At 37.5% G+C, this 24,492-nt stretch overlaps 1 protein-coding gene across 4 annotated transcripts in view; it reads right to left on the minus strand.

Annotated features, from left to right (window-relative positions):
• The window catches only part of RALGAPA2 (Ral GTPase activating protein catalytic subunit alpha 2), a 297,122-nt gene that overhangs the window by 162,492 nt on the left and 110,138 nt on the right, over positions 1 to 24,492 (minus strand). For 3 of the 4 annotated variants that reach the window (XM_074949738.1, XM_074949736.1, XM_074949739.1), the window contains one exon: positions 3,588 to 3,716. The exons of the other annotated variant lie outside the window; for it this stretch is intronic. In XM_074949738.1, coding sequence (XP_074805839.1) covers positions 3,588 to 3,716 — 129 coding nt within the window. The remainder of the gene's footprint in view (positions 1 to 3,587; positions 3,717 to 24,492) is intronic. 4 annotated transcript variants of the gene reach the window in all.

Below are 24,492 nucleotides of genomic sequence, written 5' to 3' on the forward strand. Positions count from 1 at the left end.
TCTTTAGGGTCAGTAGTTTGGCAAGAAGAGGCAAGGAACTGCTTCTGTAGGATCTAGCTCTCTGACTGACTGCATTGACCACTCTTGGAAATTAGGCCATTACATCCCACCTCAGGGTTAAATTTTCATTGATCCTCATCTGTTGTTCATGCACAATGCTTTATTGCCAACTCTTCTGGATAATTCTGTAGCTTCACCATTCTGGGGCTATCTGTGCTACTTGGAATCAATTCAAATATATGTGTAATACACAAAGTTGTACTCAGAGTTACAAACACCAGAGTTATGAATTGACCAGGCAACAACGACACACCTCATTTGGAACTGGAAATACACAATGAAGCAGCAGCAGAGGCCCCCCCACCCGCCAAAAAAAAGCAAATACATTACAGTACTGTGTTAAATGTAAACTACTAAAAAAAATAAAGAGAAAGCAGCATTTTTCTTCTGCATAGTAAAATTTCAAAGCTGAACGAAGTCAATGTTCAGTGGTACACTTCTGAAAGAACTAGAATGTTTTGTTCAGAGTTACGAACAACCTCCATTCCCGAGGTGTTCGTAACTCTGAGGTTATACTGTAATCAGAAACTACAAGATGTGCACTGTGCTTGCTGAACCAATGATAGAGGCATTAAAACCTTTGCTAGCTTTAATTATTTCTCTCAACCAAGTGATGTGGAAGTGCTCAAAATGCTAGATACTTTCATGCAGTATCATATCAATAGCAAATTGTGCATACATTATTATGCTGCACGCATTACAAATAAAATACTGCATTTAGTTTTACTCCATTAACTCCAAAACATGAGCCTCACCTTTTAAAAATGGACATTAACATACTGATCTAAAATGAGATCTTTTCTAAGATTTGGGGAGCCTAATTTTCATACATAAATGCCTAAATAGGCTGTTCAAATCCCATATTTGGAAGATTAAACACACAGCTAAACATATAAATGTCTGTTTTATGTGCCTATGTGCCGATTTGAGCATCTAATTGTAGAATTTGGATCCAATGTTTGAAAATTAGACTCACATGCACTGGATGCTAAAAAGTGACTATACAATTAAAAATTAGAAGCCTATTGATATACTTGGAATGCCCAAGTAAACAGAGAAAGACAAATATCAGATATATCTTTAAATATTTGAGTTTGAAATTTTTAAATATTCTTACTTTCTCTCTCTCTAGGATAAGGGGGGAAAATTATTTACTAAATGTTTCTCTTAACCTAGTTATCTGATACATTTGGCATATATGTTGGTAGTTACTGATGTTTATAATTTGAGCTCAACCTATAAATTGATACATATTTACAATCTCTAAATCTAGCTATACCTACCCACCTATCTGACTGTAGGTTTTTAGGCAGTTCTCATCAACATGGTATCTCAGTGCCCTAACTGTAACTTAATTAAGAAGTCTGTGCCTTGGACCTCTTATTTTGGTTACTATAACCTCTCTCTTCTCCAGCAACTCCCCACTTACTACCTCTCTGCATTCCTCCCTCTTCAGGTGCTTAATTTATGTTACTCTCATGTGCCTATGACCATATCAAATTCTCTCTGAAGCACTCCACTATTATAAATTTAAGTACTTTACTTGGAAAGGGCCTGTGCTACCTTGCTCCAAGTTTCTTTCTACACCCCATCTCTACTCTCTAGTGTCCTCCAAATCCTCCCCTAATTTTTCCACTCTGCTTTGCACTCTTTCATGCTTGGAATGTCTTGCCTAACAAATGCATCCTCTCCCTTCCTCCTCCAACTGCTTCCTTAAAATCAGTTTCTTCTAGAAATCCTTCCTATCTTGTTTCTGCTCTCCAGCCTCTTCACATCCATCCTCACTTCTGTTCAATTTATTCACAATTTTTGCTATGTCTTTGATTGTCAGCGTTTCTGGTGTAATGTATTTTGTACAGTAGTGTAGATATTTATGGCACACTATAAAACAATTTTAATAATGTAGAAAACAGTAATGCTTCTATTTGTTATGGGTTTTTATGCAAAATAATTTAATGTAAATATTCTTTAGATAAACTTTCTTTGCATTTGAACTGCAGTGTTACAGAACCAAATTTAAATCAAACTTGGTACAGGTTAACAAAAATTGCTCTTAGGTCAGGGTCAAGCATGGAAAATGTCAGCCTACATTTTAGGTATTAATTTTGCTCTCTAATCTAATATTTCCATCTGTGGCCTGACCGAGAAAGTTCATATGTGTGGGTATAATCCTGCACCCATGTGGAGCTTCCTTGATACTGATGGCTCCAACCTCATGTATGAGCTTTCAGCACCAAGAGCTATGTGTTTTTATAACATGCCCATTGTTGCAATATCCAAGTGTCATAGTTATGGCTGCAAAAACCAATCAACCAAACCAACCAACCAACCTCCCCACATACTCACACAAGAGGTGTGCATGGGTCTTGAATGGAAATTCAGCATTTACAGTAACACTGATAGCATGACACTAGAAGGAGAGCATAGAGCATACACTAGAGTAGACCATATAAATAGACCAGGTATACCACAAAATGTTTCTTATGTAAAGCTCTATTCCAATTAAACTGTCCAAGAAAACGAAGGGCAAATATCTATTTGTGCCTTAAGTATATCAATTAATTCTGCATATTTAGTAATCTTTCAAATAAAAATATTGCATAGCAAATATAAAATGGTTTGTGCCCTATAGGTGTTTTGTCAGAGGAAGGATTTTTTAAAAAAAATTCTTTTACATATTTACAAGGTGTTCTGCAGTACTTACTAGCTCTGCAAGCTTTTGATCAATAATCAGGTTGGTTAATTTTTGTGAGAACTCTATAAAATTGACAAAAAGTAAACTAAAACTGATGGCTGTAAATCCAGGGATCACCAAAAAACTCAGTTTATGGATAGCTAGGGGCAAAATGTTTCACCATTTGAATTCTGCTGAAAAAAAGAGCAGGTGTTCTTTCTTCTTCCTTAACTCATACTCTGTGCCTATGCAGCTAACATACCTCTACACAACAATCTAAAGTTACTGTGCATAAAAACATCAATAATTACACTAGTCACAAACACAGAGAAAGAACACCCTTGTTCTAATGTTCCATTCTTATGCACAAGTTCTCCTTGCTTTTACAGGCTTGTCAGACCTTTAAACTTATTTTAGCCTACCAGTAATAGTTTTGTATTTTATTAAATTTTTTAAATTAGATTTGATGGTATCTGGTTCACATTGCTATTAACCCTTATAAAATGTAGGAAAATCTGCATTTGTTATGAGAAAGCTTTGTGTTTTCAATATTCATTTCTTGTAGAAAGCTAATGAGATTCTGAAACCCAAGTCTTGCTTTTAGTGTGTAAATGTGCTGCAATATTAGTGAGGATATGATTTCTCACACTTTGGCCTTTTGATGAAACACCTTTGCAATACTAGTGTCACCTTATCCTACAATTTCACACATCAGCTGCCATGGTATCTGCCCTGAGAGCCCAGTTTCACATTGCACTAATGAGTCAACACCTGTTAGAGTAGAGAAATCTGAACCTTGTTAGCGACTGTGCACTCTCCTGGGAACCTGGATGTTGAGCATTGTCATACTCACCTCCAACATGTCTGTACTAAGGATTCTGGCTGCAGCTGTGATGAAGTCTCCTATCAGCATTGTAAAACCAGGTAAACCCAAGAAGAAAAAGCAAGATGGGCAGTGTTTTATGACGGTATTTAAAATATCCTGAAAAGAAGGAGACGCTCTCTCAATTTTTACAGAAAAAAATATTTGAAAATATTTATCGTTGTATTTTATAATGATGTTACTGGTAACAGAAATTAAGTGCTAATACTTGATATATAAAACATAAATATACATATAACGGAGCACCCCAAAACATTGATATGGTTTACTATTCTGTCCTCGAGGTGCACACCTCCTAGAATGGTTTCCAATTCTTACTCCCTTTGAGAAAAATTCATAGATTTCTTTATTTAGAAACACACTGAAAAGGAAACAACTGTTTATAAGATGATGTGTTTTATGTTTATTAGATGTACTAAAACATTCAACTGGTTTGTAAGTTTATCATAAACTGATATACCATCAGAAATGGGCCACAAAATCATTTTGTTCAGGCTTCCATGGCTATGTAACATTAATGAAATTACACTAGCTACTGTCCTTGTTTCTGAGTAGTTCAAGACAATAACCTACAGCCATTATTAAAACTTTAGTATGACTGCTTCATAGGAAAGCTCAAATGTCAACACAAAAAGTACCTGGGCATAGCAAAGAGAAAGACAGTGACCGAGAAATCTTTGTTTAACTTTTACCAGAAGTCACACCTACCCATTACCATAATAAACTAGATAGAGGGAAACATAACTTTTTCATTCATTATTTCATATGGTAAAGGGAAGTCTGCATTAATTTTAAGGGGTAGAACATCATCAAAAGCATTGCTGCCACACATTACGTATTGCGCGCGCACACACTTTCTTGGAGTGAGAATTTTTTCATTCCTTTGCCTTCTGCTCAATTTTTTCACTGGCTGTCCTTATCGAGAAATGATCCCAACAATGTCTGAGTTGAAGTTCCACATCTACAAAACTTGAGTGGGTTCAAAATTAGACACAAAGTTTGCCTAAACCCTGACTGCAATTATTTTTTCAGAAAAATGAGGTAGTTGATTTCCATAGAAGTTCAAAACCTCGGTTTAAATTCTCATTCCTACTAAAAAAGAAAACTTATTCAAGAAAATGATTAGGCTCCCTCCCTTCCACGCAACTTTTTTAATGCACTAAAGAAGGCCTGACCTTATTTTAAATCGCAAAATATTCTTCCTGCTTGATTTTTAAATTAGAAATAAAGATTTGTCTACCTTGGAATAGTCCATCAGTAGCTAAAAAATTAGCAAGAATTTGACATCACAGGTATCAAGGAAGTGAAACTTGATTGATAATACAAATAATTTTATTCAAACGGCTTAAAACACTGTTTGTTTGTTTAAAATCACTTATTTAAACAAAAACACCTGAGAAAAACTCCCTTTGTTAAGGATTCAACATTTCCATCCTTTCAATTAAGATCTGAGAAAGTTATCAATCTACATTAATTCTGAAACCTCCAGTTATCCTCAACAATGAAGACCAGATTTGACATTTCTGAGAAAATTGGTCGTTAAAAAAGCAAGTCTTCTTCATACACATGATAAATAAGCAAAAAAGCAAAAACTCAGTCTTTTTCCCACTTGCAGACCATTCTTTTAAATTACATCAGTAATTTGCAAAACATAGAAGTCTGAACAAAAACTACTTATTATTTCTCCTCTAAAATATTTAGATTAGCATACTGTGAAATGATAAACCAGCTTGTCTGTTATAAAATTAAGAGATAATTTTTAATTTTGGCATTGCAGAAGATAGTGTTTTCACCTCTCTGAATGACCACAATGCCACTCAAGTTAATGTTTAAACTAGTTTTAATCACTTCCTTTCATATATTTTAAAGTCAATATCAGTCAATGCAAACATTCTAAAAGACTGAGCAGATGGATGCTGCAGCTCATAAAGTGGGTGATAAACTCATGCTCTGAGGGCAGAACAAAAGATCCACCCTTTTTTTCATAATTAAGGAGTTGATTAATGCATTGGGCTCCTCACAACACACCTGTAATTACTAACAGAGGTAGGTATTGTACTGTGCTCTGAATATCAGGCATCACACTATACAGCAGCAGATGGGCGTACACTTCTGCTGACATATGCTACAATAAAAAAAAATGCATGCAAACCTGGCTTAAAAGGTGGCAGAATGTAGCATATTCGATGACGAACACCACAAACAACTGCATTAACTTTGTCCTGCTTTCATTAATTCCATCTGTTCAAGTTAGATATTAAACCAAATCTTCAATTTTCGTTTTGAAATCTTTAAAAGTTGGCTGTGGAAACTACTGAGGGCAGGGCTCTGTATGGACAAAAGGTCTGTGAGCCTCCTGAGGAGGCTTCAAAGATTCAATAAACACCCAGTCTTTTGGGTATTTATCCAAGCTGAACCTGAACCTTTAGGACCATCATCCTTTACTAATGTCTACTGCTAGCACGGTGTTGATTAGGTTAAGAAAGCACTGTACACATGATTATGAAGCTTTAACTTTGGTCCTTTTTACATCACCTTCTGTAAATAAGCAAAGGAAGAAACGAATATAAATGGAAGAAAAGCTGTAGGTGTGAGAATACAGTTGCAATATAAAACAAGATGCAACTTTAGCACCAGCTATGTTTTTACACTGCATTTTTCTAAACAATGCAAGAATTTAGTTACAGATGCCACATTCGCTGCTGAAGAACCATAGTAAAGTATCTTTTACAAATTTAAAAGAAAAGATTTTTTTCCCCCGAAGTAAGTCAGAAAACTTCTATAAAATTGTTTTGAAAAGACTGCTATTACAGTGGAGTGACCCTCAGCTTCTCTTTTTCACTATTCACACTCAGGATTTGCAATTTTACACACGTCATGCTACTGGGTGATGTGGCAGGCTCACAGCTATTGGCACCAAAGTTATCGATGTACAATTGAGTAAAAGTCAGTTTACACTCAGTCTTTGACTTTATATCAGTTTCCACGGTCAAATTCTGATCTCAGTGATACCAGTGTAAATCCAGGATGGTTCTATTGATTTGTTTAACATTAATCCTGTGTTATACCACTATAAATAAAATCAGAATCTGAAAAAAAAATAGGAAAAAGGCTTCTGCTTTACTTAAAATTAATACAAATAATATAACCTTAAAAATGAGAAGTTTAATGACAAAGTTTGTCAAATTTTCTCTCATTTCCTGATTAACACACTTTTGTGCATTATACACATCTAGTGATAAAAGCTAGATTTTATGTAGTAATACAGTAGGTTTGCAGCTTATCAAAAGATTCAGATTTATGAGAAAGCAACCAAGTGAGAACATCTGTCCTTTATCCGTGATCTTGCAAAAATCAGGTAATTCAAACAGAGGCAAGTTGCTTCCTTCCCTTCCAAGCACGGTTCTATAAAAGTAAACTGTATTCAGCAGCTTACAGCCTAGTAAATGAATCACTTTAATTGAATGCTATGTACACAGTAACTGGAAAAACACAAGCAATAAGAAAAACATATGGTGATGGCAATAGAAATTGGTTTACTCATTTTGTACAGTGTTGTTTCTTTACTTCTTTCATAATTGACCTTTAGAAGGATAAATGTGTAAAATAATTTTGGTTTATTATGGCTCCAAACCTTTCAACAATTACACAAAATGAAAATCTAAAATGAAGTATTCATTCTGGAAGCATTTCCATTGTTTACATAATTGCACAGCTATAATTTAGTGTTCACGTTGTTATGGAAAAGTGAAAAAAAAAAAACCATTATGGACTATTTCAATTCCAAATGCTTCACCGTAGTGTCAAAAATGGAAAAAAAAATCCTGTTTATGCCAGTCTAAAACGGATTAACCCTATAACTGATAACATAACGTATTTCAATACAGAGTATTCTAGCAGTGAACAAAATAACATCATATGGTCATCACCATCCTCTGAGTATGTGAAAAAAATGTTTACGCAAGTTCACTGGAAGGTCAATTATAAAAATATTCTTCACTTAGTTTTTGCTCAGGCTATTACAGATTATAGGTGTAACAAAATAGCTTGCCATCTGTCTTTATCAGGTTTCCCAACTGTCCCTCATCAGGAACAAGCTGGGTTTTTCACTGAAAGTTCACCTTGTTCTTCAATGAGATATCACCAGGGACTGGAATTTACAAAAAGGAAAATATCCATCACAAAATTGCTCTGTTTGTTTTCAATTTTTTTAAAAGGAAAAAATACTTAAATATGTTGCTTTATTAATTTCCCAGAGAAGATTTTTTGTCCTTTTCCTTTTTCAGAGTTTCAATAGAGCTACTATAAGGTTTGAAATAGACAAAGGATAAACAGGCTGAAACACTTGATAAAGGAACCCTCACTATTCTAGCTACAATATTTTAGGTTTCTAAAACACTAATCTAGTTTCAACAAAAATGTATAAAAGAATTTTAACTCACATGAAGCAAAATGATTATTTTGATAGAAGAACTATGAAAGTCTGTCACTAAAAAGTATTCTCAAAACAGTAATAGGTACTAAAATGTATATTCATCTGACAGAAGGGAATGATGTTAAAATTATGTATGGTCAATGCTTTGAAGCTGGTGACACAGAGATGTCATCCTGAGGAAAAAGAGTGCTTAATAAGTGAAAAGAATGGAACTAGACACGGAACCAGGGATGACTGGAGATGAAAAGGGATAAGAACATAAGAACGGCCATACTGGGTCAGATCAAAGGTCTATCTAGCCCAGTATCCTGTCTCCCGACAGTGGCCAATGCCAGGTGCCCCAGAGGGAATGAACAGAACAGGTAATAATCAAGTGATCCATTCCCTGCCACCCATCCCCAGCTTCTGGATGGATCTTGGTGCCAGCCTGAAGGGTCGGGGGCATAAAGTAGGAGACTTCAGAGTTTGAAGTGAAGAAGAGTGAAGAGGTGGAAAGAAGAAGGGGGCAGAGGGAGAGAAGAAATCAAGTTGGATGTTATTTATTCTGGACTTAAATTCCTGGGCAAAAAAGGGGGAGGGAAGGGCAGGGTTGTGGGTTTAAACAGCTGGGAAACAAAGGCACAGAAGAGACTGGTGAGGCCTTCAGCATAAGAATTGATTAGTAAGGAAAGGTAAAGTTATTTACCAAGGACAAGGGCAGAGATGAGAGGCAAGCAAGGGAATTTAAATTGTAGCATGTGACCATAGCTACCAGACTCACTCCAGAGTTCCTTGTTTCTGTAACAGACAGACAATTTGCGGCTGGAGGGGAGGAGCTATGGAAGGGGGAAGGGATCCTACTAGGCTGATGTTATAGGAGCTCTCATTCCCTGACCTCTGAAGAAGGATCTGAAGTTCTACCAGGCATTGGTAGAGCAGCTTCATGGAATGGCTTTAAATGTAGCTTTGTGACTCTCTTTAATACTATACACATAATATCCATATGTCTGCACAGTAGTGTAAGATTTTACTGAAAAAAGGTGCACTGCTAAATGCTTATCTAGAAAATAGCATTTGGGGAGAGAAGGGGAGGGAAGAAATTCATTATAATTTGGGTTGCCTTCCAAGAGTTAACAAAATAATAGTAGAATACAAAAGTCTTATGAAGTTTGATGTTTTTATAAAACTAATAGATCTGTAAAGATGAATGTAATACACACAATGGCTTATGGTTTCTGAAATGCCTCAGAACTAAGGGTCCTGATCTGCAGCACTTCATTAGCCACATAAATATCTACAAAGAGTACTTTTTCCATGGAGAACAAAAGCAAAGCTGCTTGCTTATTGTGTCTTTAGAAAACAATGCTCTACCCAGCTAATACTTGTTCCAGTAAACAGCACTAATAGCTTGGCAGTCTAAAAGTTCTACACTACTCCTCATTGTATTTATAAATAATAACTTAATAGAAAAAGATATAAAAGCCCACAAGTACTTTTTTTTACTTCAAATCAATGGTGATACAAAATAGATAATTTAAATGGCTTCTATAACAACCGCCGTCACATAAAATGCTTCATATTACAAATCACTAAGATGCCTAGCTAAATCAAACTGACATCTCTCCATATACATTGTTTCTACAGAAGCTTGCTACACAACTACTGTGTTATTTCCTTGCCACAAGTACCAAAAGCATATTCAAAATATGTTAAAAAACCCTCCTCTCACATCTAAATATGCAGACTATATTTATTGACATACGTGGCATAAACAATTAGTATCAATAATGTACATTCACTTTTTCTAAGCCTGGTCTGGTCACACTTGTTATTAAAATGAAAAGAAGAAATGAAGTGAAAATCTAACCCTTAACTTTTCAGTCTTCAGCTGTGCAGCAATTTGTTGGCTTACACTTTCTATATGAAGGAACAAATCCAATCTCTCTGTATTGAAATTTAATCACCAAGTACGTCTGTTAACTCAGCAAGGCTTCTTCTTTAGGTTTTAGTTTTACTCTTAACTTCATGGAAGTAAAACATGGTGCAACTGCAATGCCTTCCCGTTATTCTAAAACTGCAGTTATCACTGAGCATTTCTAAAATCCTGTTCTTTAAGAATATTCTCTAATATATTTTCTATCTTAAAATCCCAGCTCCAAAATGAACTGCTCAGTTACATTGAGACTGCAGCCATGAAATCTAATTGTTACACTTCCACATTTTTTATGGAATTAAACCTCAAAGTCTGGAATGTTATCTAACCCATTTACCCACATCTCAAACATTCTCTTTTGCCCAATGGGCATGTATTGTATGGCGTATGTTATCAAGACATTATACTAAGTATATTCATCTATGTGTATAGTTGTGGCAGGAGGTGAAGAATCTCTGAGGGAAATTGACACCAAATCAGGTTGGGGTTCTTTAAAAGAATCTCTCCTTTCAAATTTAAAAAGAAAAGACTTTAAATCTACACAATGAAGTGACCCTGCCCAACAAAAGCACAGGTTTGGTTTTTTTTTTTTTTTTTTTTTTAAAGAAGAAAATCCAGAGGGACAGTTTCAAATGGCAGCTAGGCACCCAACTCACCCTGAAAGCCCTCCTCAAACTAGATGGTGCAGCTCTTGCCATAATAGCAAGAAGTGAGCCATGAAACCTGTGAAGATTTGGTTAAAGAACAAAAAAGCTTCCAAAAGATGGAAATGCTTATTCAATGCAGATCTGGAGTTATCCAGACCTCTTCTGTCTGGAAATTTGAAAAGAACTGATCCAGTCATAAGATTTCTAGTATTTCTGGTTTCAGATGACACCAGGAAATTACAGAGCTGTATGAAGCACATCTTTATTAAGGTTTCTGAAATAACACAAAATGATTTCTTACCACAGTAAATATAGGTCTTTGAATATACAGAGGCAACATTCTCAAACACGTTGTAGGATCTATACCCTTTTGGATCCCTTCTCTGACCTTTTGGAAGACCTGTGTGCTCCAGTGCTTTGGGAACCATCTAGAAACCCAAACCGATTGAAGCTACAGGTAAATCCTCCTGTGGCATTGAACTTTTGAAGCTGAAATCATAAACAGGCCATGCAGCACCAATCACATCAGACCCTTTTGCAAAACCACTATGGCAACAGAAGATGGAGGGAAGGTGGTTGGGTAGTGTGAATACACAGAGGCAAAATTTTCAAAGAAACAGTTATTATGGTAATAATTTTTCCTTCTCTGTAGGGCCTCTGAATATTCCCACTTGGGGAAGATTAGTGAGCAGTAGAATCCCCAAGTGCTAGTAAATAAGCAAGCAAGAATAGATGTAGATGTCAAGTTGAGAAAGCTAGGCTGTGTGAACAAGTGTACCGAACTCCAGGTAGGAGTCCTACAGATATCTATTTTGAATGCATGCCATCAGTCCCATCTTGGTAGTGGTAGTAAGCTCTAAGACCAAGAGCTACGGACTTCCTTGCTAAAGCATAACATGTCTCAAAAGACATCCTATTCTACTTAGATAATTGTTGCGTGTAAACAGTATTCAGGTTATACTAAAGGCTACAAAAAGTTTAAATGCCTTAATCCTTCCCAAATAAAAGCGCAAAGCCCTCTTGAAATCTAGCCTGTGCTACCTAATTTTCCCCCAAACAAGAATGAGGTTGTGGGAAGAACACCAGAAGAAAAATGGTCTAAGGTGGAAATCACACACCATTTTTAATATAAATTTGGGTTGAAGACATGGAACCTGCATGATACCATGAAAGAAGGATTATAAGTTTATAAGCCTATAGTGCACAGTTCTTCCAGATGTAATTGCAATTAAAAAGCACTGGGCCAGAGTCACAGTTGGAGCAAATTGGCATAGCTGTACTGAAGACAGTGGAATGGGATCTCTGACCTTTTGGAAGAGTTTAAACAGATATTTCAGGTGACTAAAACCCATACAGCCATCCACTGGCAGAAGATTGCTTGTTCAGTGTGATAGATGCACCCTGAAAGAGAAGAGGCAGCTGCTGACAACAGAACAAAATAAATTATACAAACACCAGACCATGGAGACTGACTTCTCTGGCGTACCTAGAGAAAAAAAAAAAGACTTCACTTCTCATAATATTTAAGCATTGGTGACTTTCTGGACTGCAGTAGACTCATGTGGAATCTCCTAAAGAACATGTCATGTGAGAATTAGACAATGTCCTATGTTCTAGCCCACAAACTGGGATAACTCCAGATCAGACTCCAACTGTTTTCCTGAGATAGTATGTTCAATGATACTGATGGAAGAAATGACAGGTCTATGAATGGCCAGTCCCAATTCTTGAACAGCAGATTCACCACAAACTGTTCCAAGAAACACTTATGTTATCTCTGAAGCTTGTGACTGGGGTTGACTGCCAGCATATGCTTTTTGCCATCCAGATGTAGAGCTATCAGATGCACTTGATGAAGCAAACATTGCTTCCTGACAGGTTTTTTTGAGCATCAGGTTGTTTGTTGATAGAATATATAGATCCTGTGCTGTCTGTTTGCCCTTAAACAAAACCCTTGATGAGTGGTAGAAAATATTTTAGAGCCCACCATTTATAGCTTTCAGATCCAAAACATTTAAATGGAATTCAGTCTCCCACACAGTCCACTGAGTATGAACTGTCAGCTCCTGGGGGATGAGCTCCCCAGCTTTAATAGATTACAATGACTATCACAAGAGTTCTTGGTGAAAGACTGAAAATTTCAACACACTGTCTGGAAGCTCCCGCCAATGGAAGGTCATAAGGAGGAACACATGCTAGAGCTGCCATATCATACACATTTGGGGTGAATTTTGTTGCATGAGATGGGTACTTGCTAAACATCTTGGTGAAAGAGACAACACCTTGCACTGATGTTTGGTCCCCCCACATAAAAATTGAGATTTTTTGTGAGATTAGGAAAGTGGCATCATTTGAACCGAGAGCCAAAATCCAACTGGAGTTGGAATGACAGAAGCTAGCATCAAGCATGTGAAATTTAAATCTTTTGAAAAACGGCTTCGTTTCCAGGAGGCCATCATTCTTTTCTGGTATAAAGAAGTACTGTAAATAAGAAGCCTGACCTTTTGCCTCTGTACTGCTGAGGAATGGCTCCCATTCTTAAGAAATGTACTTCTAATCTGAAGAGTTTCCAGAGAAAAACACTGATAAGGGAGGGTTTATGCCGTGGAACTGGATTATATTTTGATGAAAAATGGACGGACTCTACTACTGCATCAAATAGCAATTCCATCTCAAGACACCAGGAAACAACCTCCAAAGGTTGGTGGGTGGAGTACAAGAGAAGGAAACTGTTTATGGGTTCATGGGCAACATCAAATTTGAGGCCTTCCTCAGAACTTACTGCTGTGTATTAACATCCTTAATTCCATTAAATAAGGTCTCCCCCCCTCTATTGGAATAACTAAAGGAGACACGGAGTATTTAATTTGATATAAAAGAGGATAATCCTAACAGTTTCTACTAAATCAAGTGTTAAGAAAAACATCATTCTAGTGTATCATCTTTTCAGAGACCATTATACAATCCAGTCCAGAATTTCGATGTTAGTGTCAGTTAAAGGAGTATCATACAATTTGCCTAGCTAGCAAACAAAAATATTGACATTTAATACACAAACAGTGTACAAAGCATTTGAAATACTCTTAAATAATTTAAAACAAACACCATAACATAGTCACTCTACTACTGTGGTAGACATAGAATGAAATTTGGTTTGTAACATTGGGCTTGTTTTTGTGTCCATTGAAATCAATAGCAAAATTCCCATAGACTTCAATGGTGCAGTATCAGGTGCATAATGCAATACTACATAAGATTTTAGCATAACATTTATGTATCTATACTTTAGCGCATATACAGTATGTTCTTTCTCTTCTGATCTTCTTTCAGAGGTCATTTTTCACTTTGTAGTGTGGCCTAAAACGTAGTGTGTCACCTAGATTCTTTAGAGCCTGAAAGGAGACTGGAGTGTTTTTCAGTTGAAATCCTCACACTTCTGTCTTGGCAACAAAAAAAAGTCTGGTGGCTCCTTCTAGCTAGCAGCACCCAGTCCTTTGTTAACAGGAACATAGGAATCCCCACACTGGATCAGACCTGGTCCAGTATATGGTCTTTGACAGTGGCTAACACCAGATGCTTCAGAGGAAGGAAGAACCACCCAGCAGTAAGCAGATATGGGATAATCTCTCCCCACATTAGGTCTCATCCTAATTTCTAATAATTTGGAATCAGTTTAATTCTGACGCGTGAGGTTTAATATTCATTCCAAAATTTCTGTTAGTAATAAATAACAAGAATATCCAGATTTATAATTATCTGTTTTAGTATCTAATCAGTTTTTTTTTTATCTTGCTAACATTTTACCTCAATGCCATCCTGTGTCAATGAGTTCCATGGTCTAATTACATGTTGTGTGGAAAAGTATTTCCTTCTATCAGTTTTGAATTTATCACCATTTACTTTCACTGAATGTCCTTATTCTTGTGTTAAGAGGCAGGAAATAGAGAACTACCAAATCTACCTTCTCTAGACCATTCATTATTTTATATACATTTATAACATTCCCTCTCATTTCCTCACTAAAATAAACAATCCCAATCTTTTCAATCTCTCTTCATATAAGGGTTTTTCCGGGAATTTGATCATTCTCATCACCATTTTCTGAATCCCTTTAATCTTGCAATATCCTTTTTGAGACAGGGTGACCAGTACTGTGCACAGCATCCAGATAAGGCTGTCTGCATCACTGGATTTATATAATGTCATTATAGCTATATATTATTCTCCATCCCATTCTTTAGGCATCTTAATACCTTTTCAACAGTGAACTTTATTTGCCATTGTGCTGTCCATTCACCTGGCTTGGGTAGGTCTCTCTGAAGTTCCTCAGAGTGCTCTCTGATCTTGGCCGACTTAAAATAACTTTGCATCATCTGCATAGTTTGATACCTCACTGCTCACTTCCCTTTCCACATTTCTGTAGGCAGAGCTGGGAGTGCCACCTGTACTTAAGGTTGCCATTTATACGACTCTTCAGTTCCTCATAATTTTCCAAACTAATTTGTAGGGCTGAAATTTTCCATGGTGGGTGTGTGCCTCAGGTTGAATTTGGGAGGGAGGAGAGGAAGGGAGAGAATTTCAGCAAAAGTTATTCAGCTGTTCTTGAGAATGAGATTAGGGGAAAATATGTTGCCCAAGTTAAAAAACTTCTTTCAACCATTTTGTTGAGAAGCTCTGAGGCCTCGGTGCTTTACATCAGCGACTTAAAATTTGGAAGGGGAAAAAAACATCCCCAGTATCAGGGATGTGCCTTTTGCTGCTTCCACGAAAAATGGCTCAAATTTCACCAAATTATAAGACTCTGAAAAATCTCAGTTCACATGCTCAGTAGAAGACAGTTTAGCAGCTAAATTCTTTGAAGCATCAATCTGCGTTGAGCATGTTGCAGCCCAGGAGTGCCAGGTTGAGCAGGACACTTTTTTGAAATTGCTGCTCCTGGCTGCTGAGGTGCGAGGCACTAGAATTGAGAGACTGTCTCTTGTGTTCTCAGTGCCCCTCCTGGGCCCATATAAGGGGAAGAAGCGGAATTCAAATGCAGAAGCGACAAAAGCTGGACCTAGGAAGGGATGGGGGAAAAGGAGAGGATGGAAGGAGTAGACTGGAACAAAGAGTTAGGGGACATGCAGCGACTGGGTCTAGGAGCTAATAGTGCGTGAGGAAACTAGGACTGAGAGCCAGTGTAAAATGGGATAATACCACTACTTCACCTCACAGAGGTGGTGTGAAAATAAACGTATTAATGTTTGTGAAGCACTCAGATGATAAGCTCCACAGAAAAGCTATCAAGAAATTAATAATTCTGTATTCAGAAAAGGGTCTGAATAGTTTATAATAAATAAATCACAGAGCCACACATTGATCAATGTGGACCAAACAAAATGTTGAATAGCTGCTCTTTTCGTAAGCATCATTGCACAGGCTACCCTAATTCTGGCATATCTGCAGATCTAAGAGTTGTCTTTGCCACCTACCTTTCTTTTAACATAGTTTGGGGGGGGGGGTATACATGTAATTCATTAATATACTTAACACAGGATCTAGTACGGATCCTGGAGGCACCCCACTATTAATCTTTTGCTATGATGAAAATTGACCATTTAATCCTACACTCTTTGTTTTGTCTTTGCCCACCGCAATACTTTGCCTCTCACCCCATGACTATCTAATTTCTTTTGTAGCCTCTTGTGAGGGACCTTGTCAAAGTCTGAAAAACTAACTTGTTTGAAAGTCTAAATTATGTTCACTGGTTCTCCTTTATCCACTACTTCACTGATACAGTTCAAACATTCTAATAGAGTAATGAGACATGATTTTCCTTTGTAACTTTGAAACTTTGTTCGCCAGACACTATCAAACCATGATCTTCCAAGTGTTTTATAATTCATTTTCAATTATTTTAATAGGTCATTCACTCACCATTCCTTACCCATCCTGGCTACTAGCCATTAATGGACTTAACCTCCATGAATTTATCCAGTTCTTTTTTAAACCCTGTTATAGTCCTAGCCTTCACAACCTCCTCAGGCAAGGAGTTCCACAGGTTGACTGTGTGCTGAGTGAAGAACTTCCTTTTATTTGTTTTAAACCTGCTACCCATTAATTTCATTTGGTGGCCCCTAGTTCTTATATTATGGGAACAAGTAAATAACAAGTAAATCCATTCCTCCTCCCCTGTCTTTGGGCTTACAAAAGAGAAGTTCAGGATAAACATGTGGAGTACGATGGCATATCAGCCCAGTATGTTCTCTATCTGTATATAAAAATTTAAAATTATAAGGTGGGAGGGTATTCCCACACCCGTATGTTATAATTAATTCTTATTTTCCACTACACAGTATGATTTCTCCAGTCTGAAAAAAGGTGATGCAATTGTTGCATAGGATTGTTCATGTCTTTGTACAGGGATGTTTGTTATTAGAGGCAGGTATGGCCAAATTACAGGCATCTCAGTTACATCACTATCTTTCTTTCTTTCTCCCTTTCTCTGTAAGCTAATTGCTAAATCTTAAACTCAGAATGCCTTTGGGAGCTTTGCATAAAATACTCTCTCTTACATTGCTCTTTTATATACTGTACCTCAAAAGAGGAGACAGACATTTCTGGCAAGTTTGAAAAGTTAGGTCACATTTGCCATTAATTATACTGTATTTCTGTATGAACATAAATCAAAAGGATATTTTTTAGTTTTATTCCTTTTCTAGCAATATAAAAATCGATAACATAGAGAAGAAAAAAATGCAAATTTTGCACACATATAGCCTTCAATAAGGAATGCTGTCTTTGCCAGTCTGACTAGAGTTGTGAGAGAAATAAAGTGATAAGCAAATAAAGACAGTATATGTGCTTTAACTATGAGGTATTGTCCTTACCGATTTAAGAGTACCTTGTATGCAGTTATCCAGACACATACAGTATGCAGATAAATATGCACACACATCTGGATGCCTGTGCACTGACATAAACCCAACTGTGTTGGCTGTTCAACTAGTATCTTCTTGCTAATACTTTGCATGATTTCTTTTCCGAAAGAAAGCTGTCAAACCTCTGTCAAAATGAAAACCATGCTAGCTGTGTTGTGAGCAACTATTCAACAATAGGCTTGCATCTGTGATAAAAGGTCTGTGGGATTTTTGTTTTTAAATAATGAAACATTTCAGAAAAGGCTTATTACTTATGCCAACTTCCAAGCGGAACCAATGAAACTCTTGATAGCACATTTCAGTGAAAAGACCCCTGGCTGTATATTTACTTAAGTATATAAACACAAGAACTTTAGCTCAAATAAGCAACATAGTTGTGTGGTGGTCCTCAGTCTTTATGCTCTCTCATCACTGTGAGCTTTGAAGACCGGGCACTCTCAGTGCCCAGCCACCTGGGGATGTGATTATTAGTCAAAATATTTGCTTAGATTGTAAGGTCCTTGGGGTGAGGACTGTCCTTCTGTATGTGTCTGTACAGTGCCTAGCACAATGAGTCCCTGGGTCTATGATCGGGCCCTGTATGTGCTACCATAATACAAATATTAAGTAACAGTGATATTACTATACTGTATAAAAATAGTTAGGCATTCATTTAAACAAATCTATTAAATACCACTGACTAGTGGGTTTTTTTACCAATATCTACATTATTAATTATATGAGGTTTAATAAGTTGTGCTGATTCTGCCACAGTAATTTGCTTATGACTGAGGCATCACTTAGTTCCCTGAGAAGCATGATCTAAATTCTGCCCCAAAACCGCTGCATTGTGACACGCCATTGCAGTCGTTTTGGGGCATCCTGAGGCAGCTTCAGATAAATTTGAAAATTTAGGTTATTGCATTAAATATGGAAATAAACATGAAAATAAAGATCACAATATCACCTCCATTTTAATGTGATGTTAAATTAGATTAATGTTCTAATGATAAAGTTTAAATTTTAACTGTGCTGTACATTTCTGTATTGAAAATCTACAGCACTTGCTATAGATTCTGTCAGGGGAAATCAGAAGCTTTGGCAGATAAGGCAAGGGACTGTTGGGGCTTCCGGCACCAAAGCAGCTATGGTAAACGTTTGAATCTGTGTGATAACTACTACATTAGCTAAACGTTAAAATGATCAGAAGTGAAATAGTTAACAAGACTGATGATGCAATTTGCATAATTAGATTTCAAAGTAAATACCCCGCAGAGCTGAAAGGAGTAATTCATATTTGTCAGAGCCACTTTTTCAGGCGGCCTGCAGACTCAAACAAATATCACTATATAAGTTTGTACCATTTCGTCTTTGGGAGGCTTTCATCACAACCTTAAGAGCCATGAATTTTTTTTTTTAAATGAATGTTTAGGTTCTGGTCTACAGCTCTGAAGCAAGGTGAATTTTGCAGGATTATTACATACTTAGAGCCCTGTTTATGATGCATACTATGTGTCCAATGGTACCTCATCCCATTACACAAATATATCAGTAGGTAGCATGTTATTAACAAGTATGTAGGTTCATGTAATCAAAAGTTTACACAGTAGTATAATATAGTATACAGTAGTATATTGTAGTTGTTGAGCAGCAGGCATTAAGACTGAGTACTCTGATGTCAGGTTATAATGTTACACCACATTTGGTACCAAATATGCTTGCTGTGTACTATAATTTTTCTAGTTGAGAAACAAAGTTTTCCCAAATCAAATCAGTTATTTTTGGCTAATACAACCACCTTCTTTGTAAATATTCATACATGTCTATTTATAGCAGATTTTATCCTCAGTTTATGAAACAGATCTGAGTTGTTGATCTGGCAGCACGATATTAATCACAGGCATGACACTCAGATAAACAAAAAATAGTAATAATCACAACAAACATTTATTCATGAGTTTTGAAAATCAAAAGGAACAAAGAGTTAATGATTCCTCTGAGCAGTTTTTCAGATAATTTAAAAGTAGACAAAAAAGTAAGGGACTATCACATGACAGGAAACTTGCAGTCAAGTGTGCCACCAAGAGGCAAAAATCAGCAAGCCACGTAAGAACAAAAGGACAGTGTTAACGTGACAAAACTGAAAAACTTCAGAATGGTTTATAACTAAGAATCTGCATTCACTATGCAGTCTTTACACCTTGACCAGATTTAAATTCTAGACTGTAAAAATATATTAAAGATATACAGTCATATATAAAAATTAAATTAAATTAAAAGCGGCTCCAAGGTGAAAGTGTTGTCTGGTAAGTAAGTTCACTGGTTTTAAAAATGCCAGAGAAATTCTACTTTGTGATAGTAAGTTACAGTAAAAGAGAAACAAGAACAGTTTATGGTTAGAATACATAGCAGTGAGCATTTCATTTTAAATTTTGGCACTGATTTTTTAAGAAATACAAAACAAAAATTGCGATGAAAAATACAAGACATTTAAATTAATAGAGCAGTCATTATTACCAACACTAAGATAAAGGAATCCAAACACACAGGGCTAGATTTCTAAAATGGCTCAGCATCAACAACAGAGGCCAGATTTTCAAAAGAGCTCAGCACCCAGCAGATCCCTTTGTTGTCAAAAGAAGCTTCTGGGTGATGCATTTTTTGAAAGTCTAACCAATTTGTGTAGGTACTGTGACAAAGTTCCTCCTCTGCCTTGGTGGGTTATGTGCTTTCGGGTGGATTTGCTCGCTTCAGAGGTTCACAGCTGTCCTCAGTTTGGCTCCTTTTGTTAGTGACACAAACCTGCCGTTCACTCAGCTAACCTCATCACTGGCCGGCATGGAGAAAAGGAGGACAACAATCCCCGCAGTCTCTGCTGGCCCACCTAATGGGTCAGGGGACAGGCCAGAGACCTTCCCCTCTGATGGGACCCACAGTCCAGGTCAACTCCTCTTATATCAAATAGGGAGTTGGGGGGATAGGGTGAACCCGGGCCTGCCCTCTACTCCGGGTTCCTGCCCAGGGCCCTGTGGATTGCAGCTGTCTACAATGTCTCCTGTAACAGCTGCATGACAGCTACAATTCCCTGGGCTACTTCCCCATGGCCTCCTCCCAACACAGGACCTTCCTCCTGATGTCTGATAACACTTGTACTTCTCAGTCCTCCAGCAGTATGCCTACTCACTCTCAGCTTCTTGCATGCCTCTTGCTCCCAGCTTGTTGCATGCGCTTCACTAACTGAAGTGAGCTCCTTTTTAAAACCAGGTGCCCTGATTAGCCTGCCTGTCCTAATTGATTCTGGTAGCTTCTTAATTGGCTCCCGGTGTCCTAATTAGCCTACCTTAATTGGTTCCAGCAACTTCCTGATTGTTCTAGAACAGCCCATTATCTTACTCAGGGGAAAGGGACCTGCTTAATCTGGGGCTAATATATCTACCTTCTATCACTCTCCTGCAGCCATCTGGCCTGATCCTGTCACAGTACCAAAATGGAAGAAAGAATTTCGTTGAAAATGCCCCACAGCCAACTTTAAAGTTTCTGTTGGTTCTTTGTTTTGTTTTTAATTTTTGTATGGGGGAGGGAGGGTCCAAGACCACAGTGCCAAAGAATACTAGTTTTCTTGTTTTTGTAATGTCCATGTAACAGCCATGCTACAGCATTAATGCACCCCTGACACATCAAATTATAGGTGTGTCTGCAGTTATTTTAACCATTCGGAATAAACTGGACCTATATTAGCTTTCCATTGTATTAAACCTTTTGCTACCACAAGACACATCAGTTCCCTTTTCTTGGTGTTTGCTGGAAAATTTAATGTGTCTACTAATTGCAATATAAAACTTTTTGTTGATATTTGTATTCTTGAACAACATTCTTCAATGATGTGTGCCATGAAAGGGCTCTCTCCCCACGTATCATCGTCACATGAATACATTTTTAGAAGATTTACTAATATCCTCATAAAAAACACGGAAAACTATTTTTAGAGATGTTCCATTTTGTTTAAAATACCTTACTTCCTGTAGTTTTTACACTATGTATATTTGCCCAAAAACCGAAACTTAATTTAAGAGCAGATCTCTTTGTGTTGCCTGTTCCTCACGTTAATCCATAATTTCTAATATCACTCATTTCCTGATTTCCCATTGATTTATTGCTAAGTCTTTCACCAAGATTTAACACAGGAGCTAGAAACTGTATTCATGCAAGCCGCACAAGTAAGCAGGATCACACTGGTGGCTCATAATCATCCTGTGATCAACCAGTACACCCAGATCTTTCTTCTCCTCTGCCACTTCCATGTCCGCAGTTTATACCAAAAATTCTTGTTAGTCCCTAAGTGCATGACCCTGCACTTTGCACTAATGCATTTCCTTTGTCTAAAAAATCAGTTATCTTCTCAAAGGAGGAGATCAGGTTGGTCTGGCAAGATCTACCTTTTGTAAACCAGGTTGTATACCATTACCCCTAAGATCTTCATTAGCCTTATTAAAAACTAAGGCAAAATATTTGTTTAGGTGTTGAGCCATGCCTTGTTTAACTTTAATATCTACCCCATCCTCAATGCTTAGCAGTCCCACTTCTTTCCTTGTTTTCTTTTTATTTATATGGATATAGAACCTTTTACTGTTGGTTTTAATTCCCTTTGCAAGGTCCAACTCTGCTCGGCTTTTGGCAGTTCTCACTTTATCCCTACACTTTCTGACTTCCAAGAGGTAGCTTTCCTTGCTGATCCATCCCATTTTCCATTCCTTGAAGGCTTTCTGCTTTCTCTTAATCACCTGTTTGAGATGCTTGCTCATCCAGTCTGGTCTGCAATCCTTCCTTACAAATTTTTTCCCCTTGCTTTGGATGCAGGTTTCAGATACATTCTGCAACTCTGACTTAAAGTAATTCCAAGCCTCCTCCACATTCAGATTCTTGAGTTCTTCAGTCCAGTCACTTCCCAAACTAATTCCCTTAATTTTTTTTAAGTGAGTCCTTTTGAAATCAAGGACCCTAGTTGCAGATCTATTTTTGTTTATCTGTCCATTTAGTTTAAACTGAATTAGCTCGAGATCACTTGAGCCAAGGTTATCCCCTACAACCAGTTCTTGTTGGTTCAATGACTATTTGGTGAAGAAATCTGTCAGCTATCACAGGAAAATTGGGGCCCTACTCTTATTAGTAGCCCTTGTCCTCTAATCTATATCTGGGAAGTTGAAGTCTCCCATAATCACACAATTCCCAGCAGAATTTAACTTAGTTAAAAACATTAAAGATATATCTATTTATATCCAAATTTGATCCGAGGGGGGGGAGGGAATTGTAGCATACCCCAAGTGCTAGCCCAGGGGAACCTCTAGTAGTTTTCTTCCCCAAAGTGAGTTTGGCCAACACAGACTCTTCTAGTTTGGAATTGGCCCATTAAATCACTTCTAATTTCTTTACAGCTACCTCACCATTAATATACAGTGTTACTCCACCACCTTTAGTTCTGTATTTCCTGAACAAATACCCTTCAATACCTGTAGTCCACTCATGACTACTATTCCACCGTGTTTCTGTTATCCCTGTAATATCTGGTTTCACTTCCTGCACCAATAGTTCTAGTCCCTCCATTTTGTTATCCAGGCTCCTTGCATTGGTGTACAAAAATCTTAATTGCTGCTGCTTGGCTTTGCCCACGTACCTCACCCGACTGCATACAGTCATTCTGCTGCCAGTATCACTTACCTGTTAGTGCTAATACCAATGATGCTATGATTCCTCTTAATGTCCATTCTCCTACACACTGCTGTTCCTTTCTCCATTGCTATATCCTTTCTTACTTGATTTTCCTCAAGCTCAATAAAATCATGCATGGAGATTACATGAGCATCTCCCAAACATCTCCCCTCCCCCAAGTTCCTAGTTTAAAGCTCTTTTAATCAGTTGTACCAACCTCCATCCCAGAAGTCTATTTCCCTCCCTACACAGGTAGAGTCCATTCCAGGAAAACAGTCCTCAGTTCTAAAGGATAAGGTCCTTTAGAGTAAGGGACCTGTCGAGAGAGAGAAGTTGTGCCCATTATTGAATCCAGAAAGGCTCCTATAAAAAGAATTTGCTGTGCATGGGCCAAAATTTATTTTTTTGAGATTTATCTGTAGGCTTAGACTTCAGAATAGTAAAGTAGTTGTTTGAACTGCCAACCACACCTGACATGACCAACCCTTGAGGAGTCAGTTGTCAAGACAGGGAAAGATTTATTCCTAGACAATGGAAATAGGCAGCTATGACCGCCAGGACCTTTGAAACCACCCTTGGGATAGATGACAGGCCGAAGGCTGGTAGGACTTGGTACTAGTAATGATTGTGACTGAATGTGAAATGAAGAAATTTTTCATGAGAGGGATTAATCGCTTTGTGGAAGTAGGCACCTTTCAGGCTGAGGGTCTAAAGACAGTTCATTGATTCCAGGGAGGGAATTGTAGCTGCTAGGGATACCATCCTGAATTTCAGATGTCTGACATACTTGTTCAATCATCTGAGATCTAGCATCAGCCCCTTGGTTTTTTGGGCTATCAGAAAATATCTTGAATAGAACATTTCCCCCCTGTGTTGAAGCGGAACTGGCTCTATGTCTCCTAGACTTGGGAGAGATGAAATCTCCTGTGTCAGCACTGATTGTGAGAGGGTTCCCTGAAGAGGGATGGGGCAGGAGGGTGGAATGGAGGTAAACTGGTTAGTTATTCCAATGTAATGGTCTCTGATATCCATTTGTCCAATGTTAAAACTTCCCATGCTTGATGGAATAGAGAGACGTGGTGCCCAAATTGAGGCAGCGGGTTATGTCATGCAGATGAGAAATCCTGATTAGTGGGTGGTTTGGTCTCAATCAAACCATCAAAAGTGGTGTTTAGATAATGCTGATGGCTGGAATGAAGCAGTTGATGTAGCGTTAAGGCTTCTTCTTTGAAAATCTTGAGCTCTTAGCTGGTGGCCCACAGAAGGAGGAAAATTG

The sequence above is a fragment of the Natator depressus genome, chromosome 3 (assembly GCF_965152275.1).
Source record: "Natator depressus isolate rNatDep1 chromosome 3, rNatDep2.hap1, whole genome shotgun sequence".
In the NCBI taxonomy this organism is placed as follows: Eukaryota; Metazoa; Chordata; order Testudines; family Cheloniidae; genus Natator; species Natator depressus.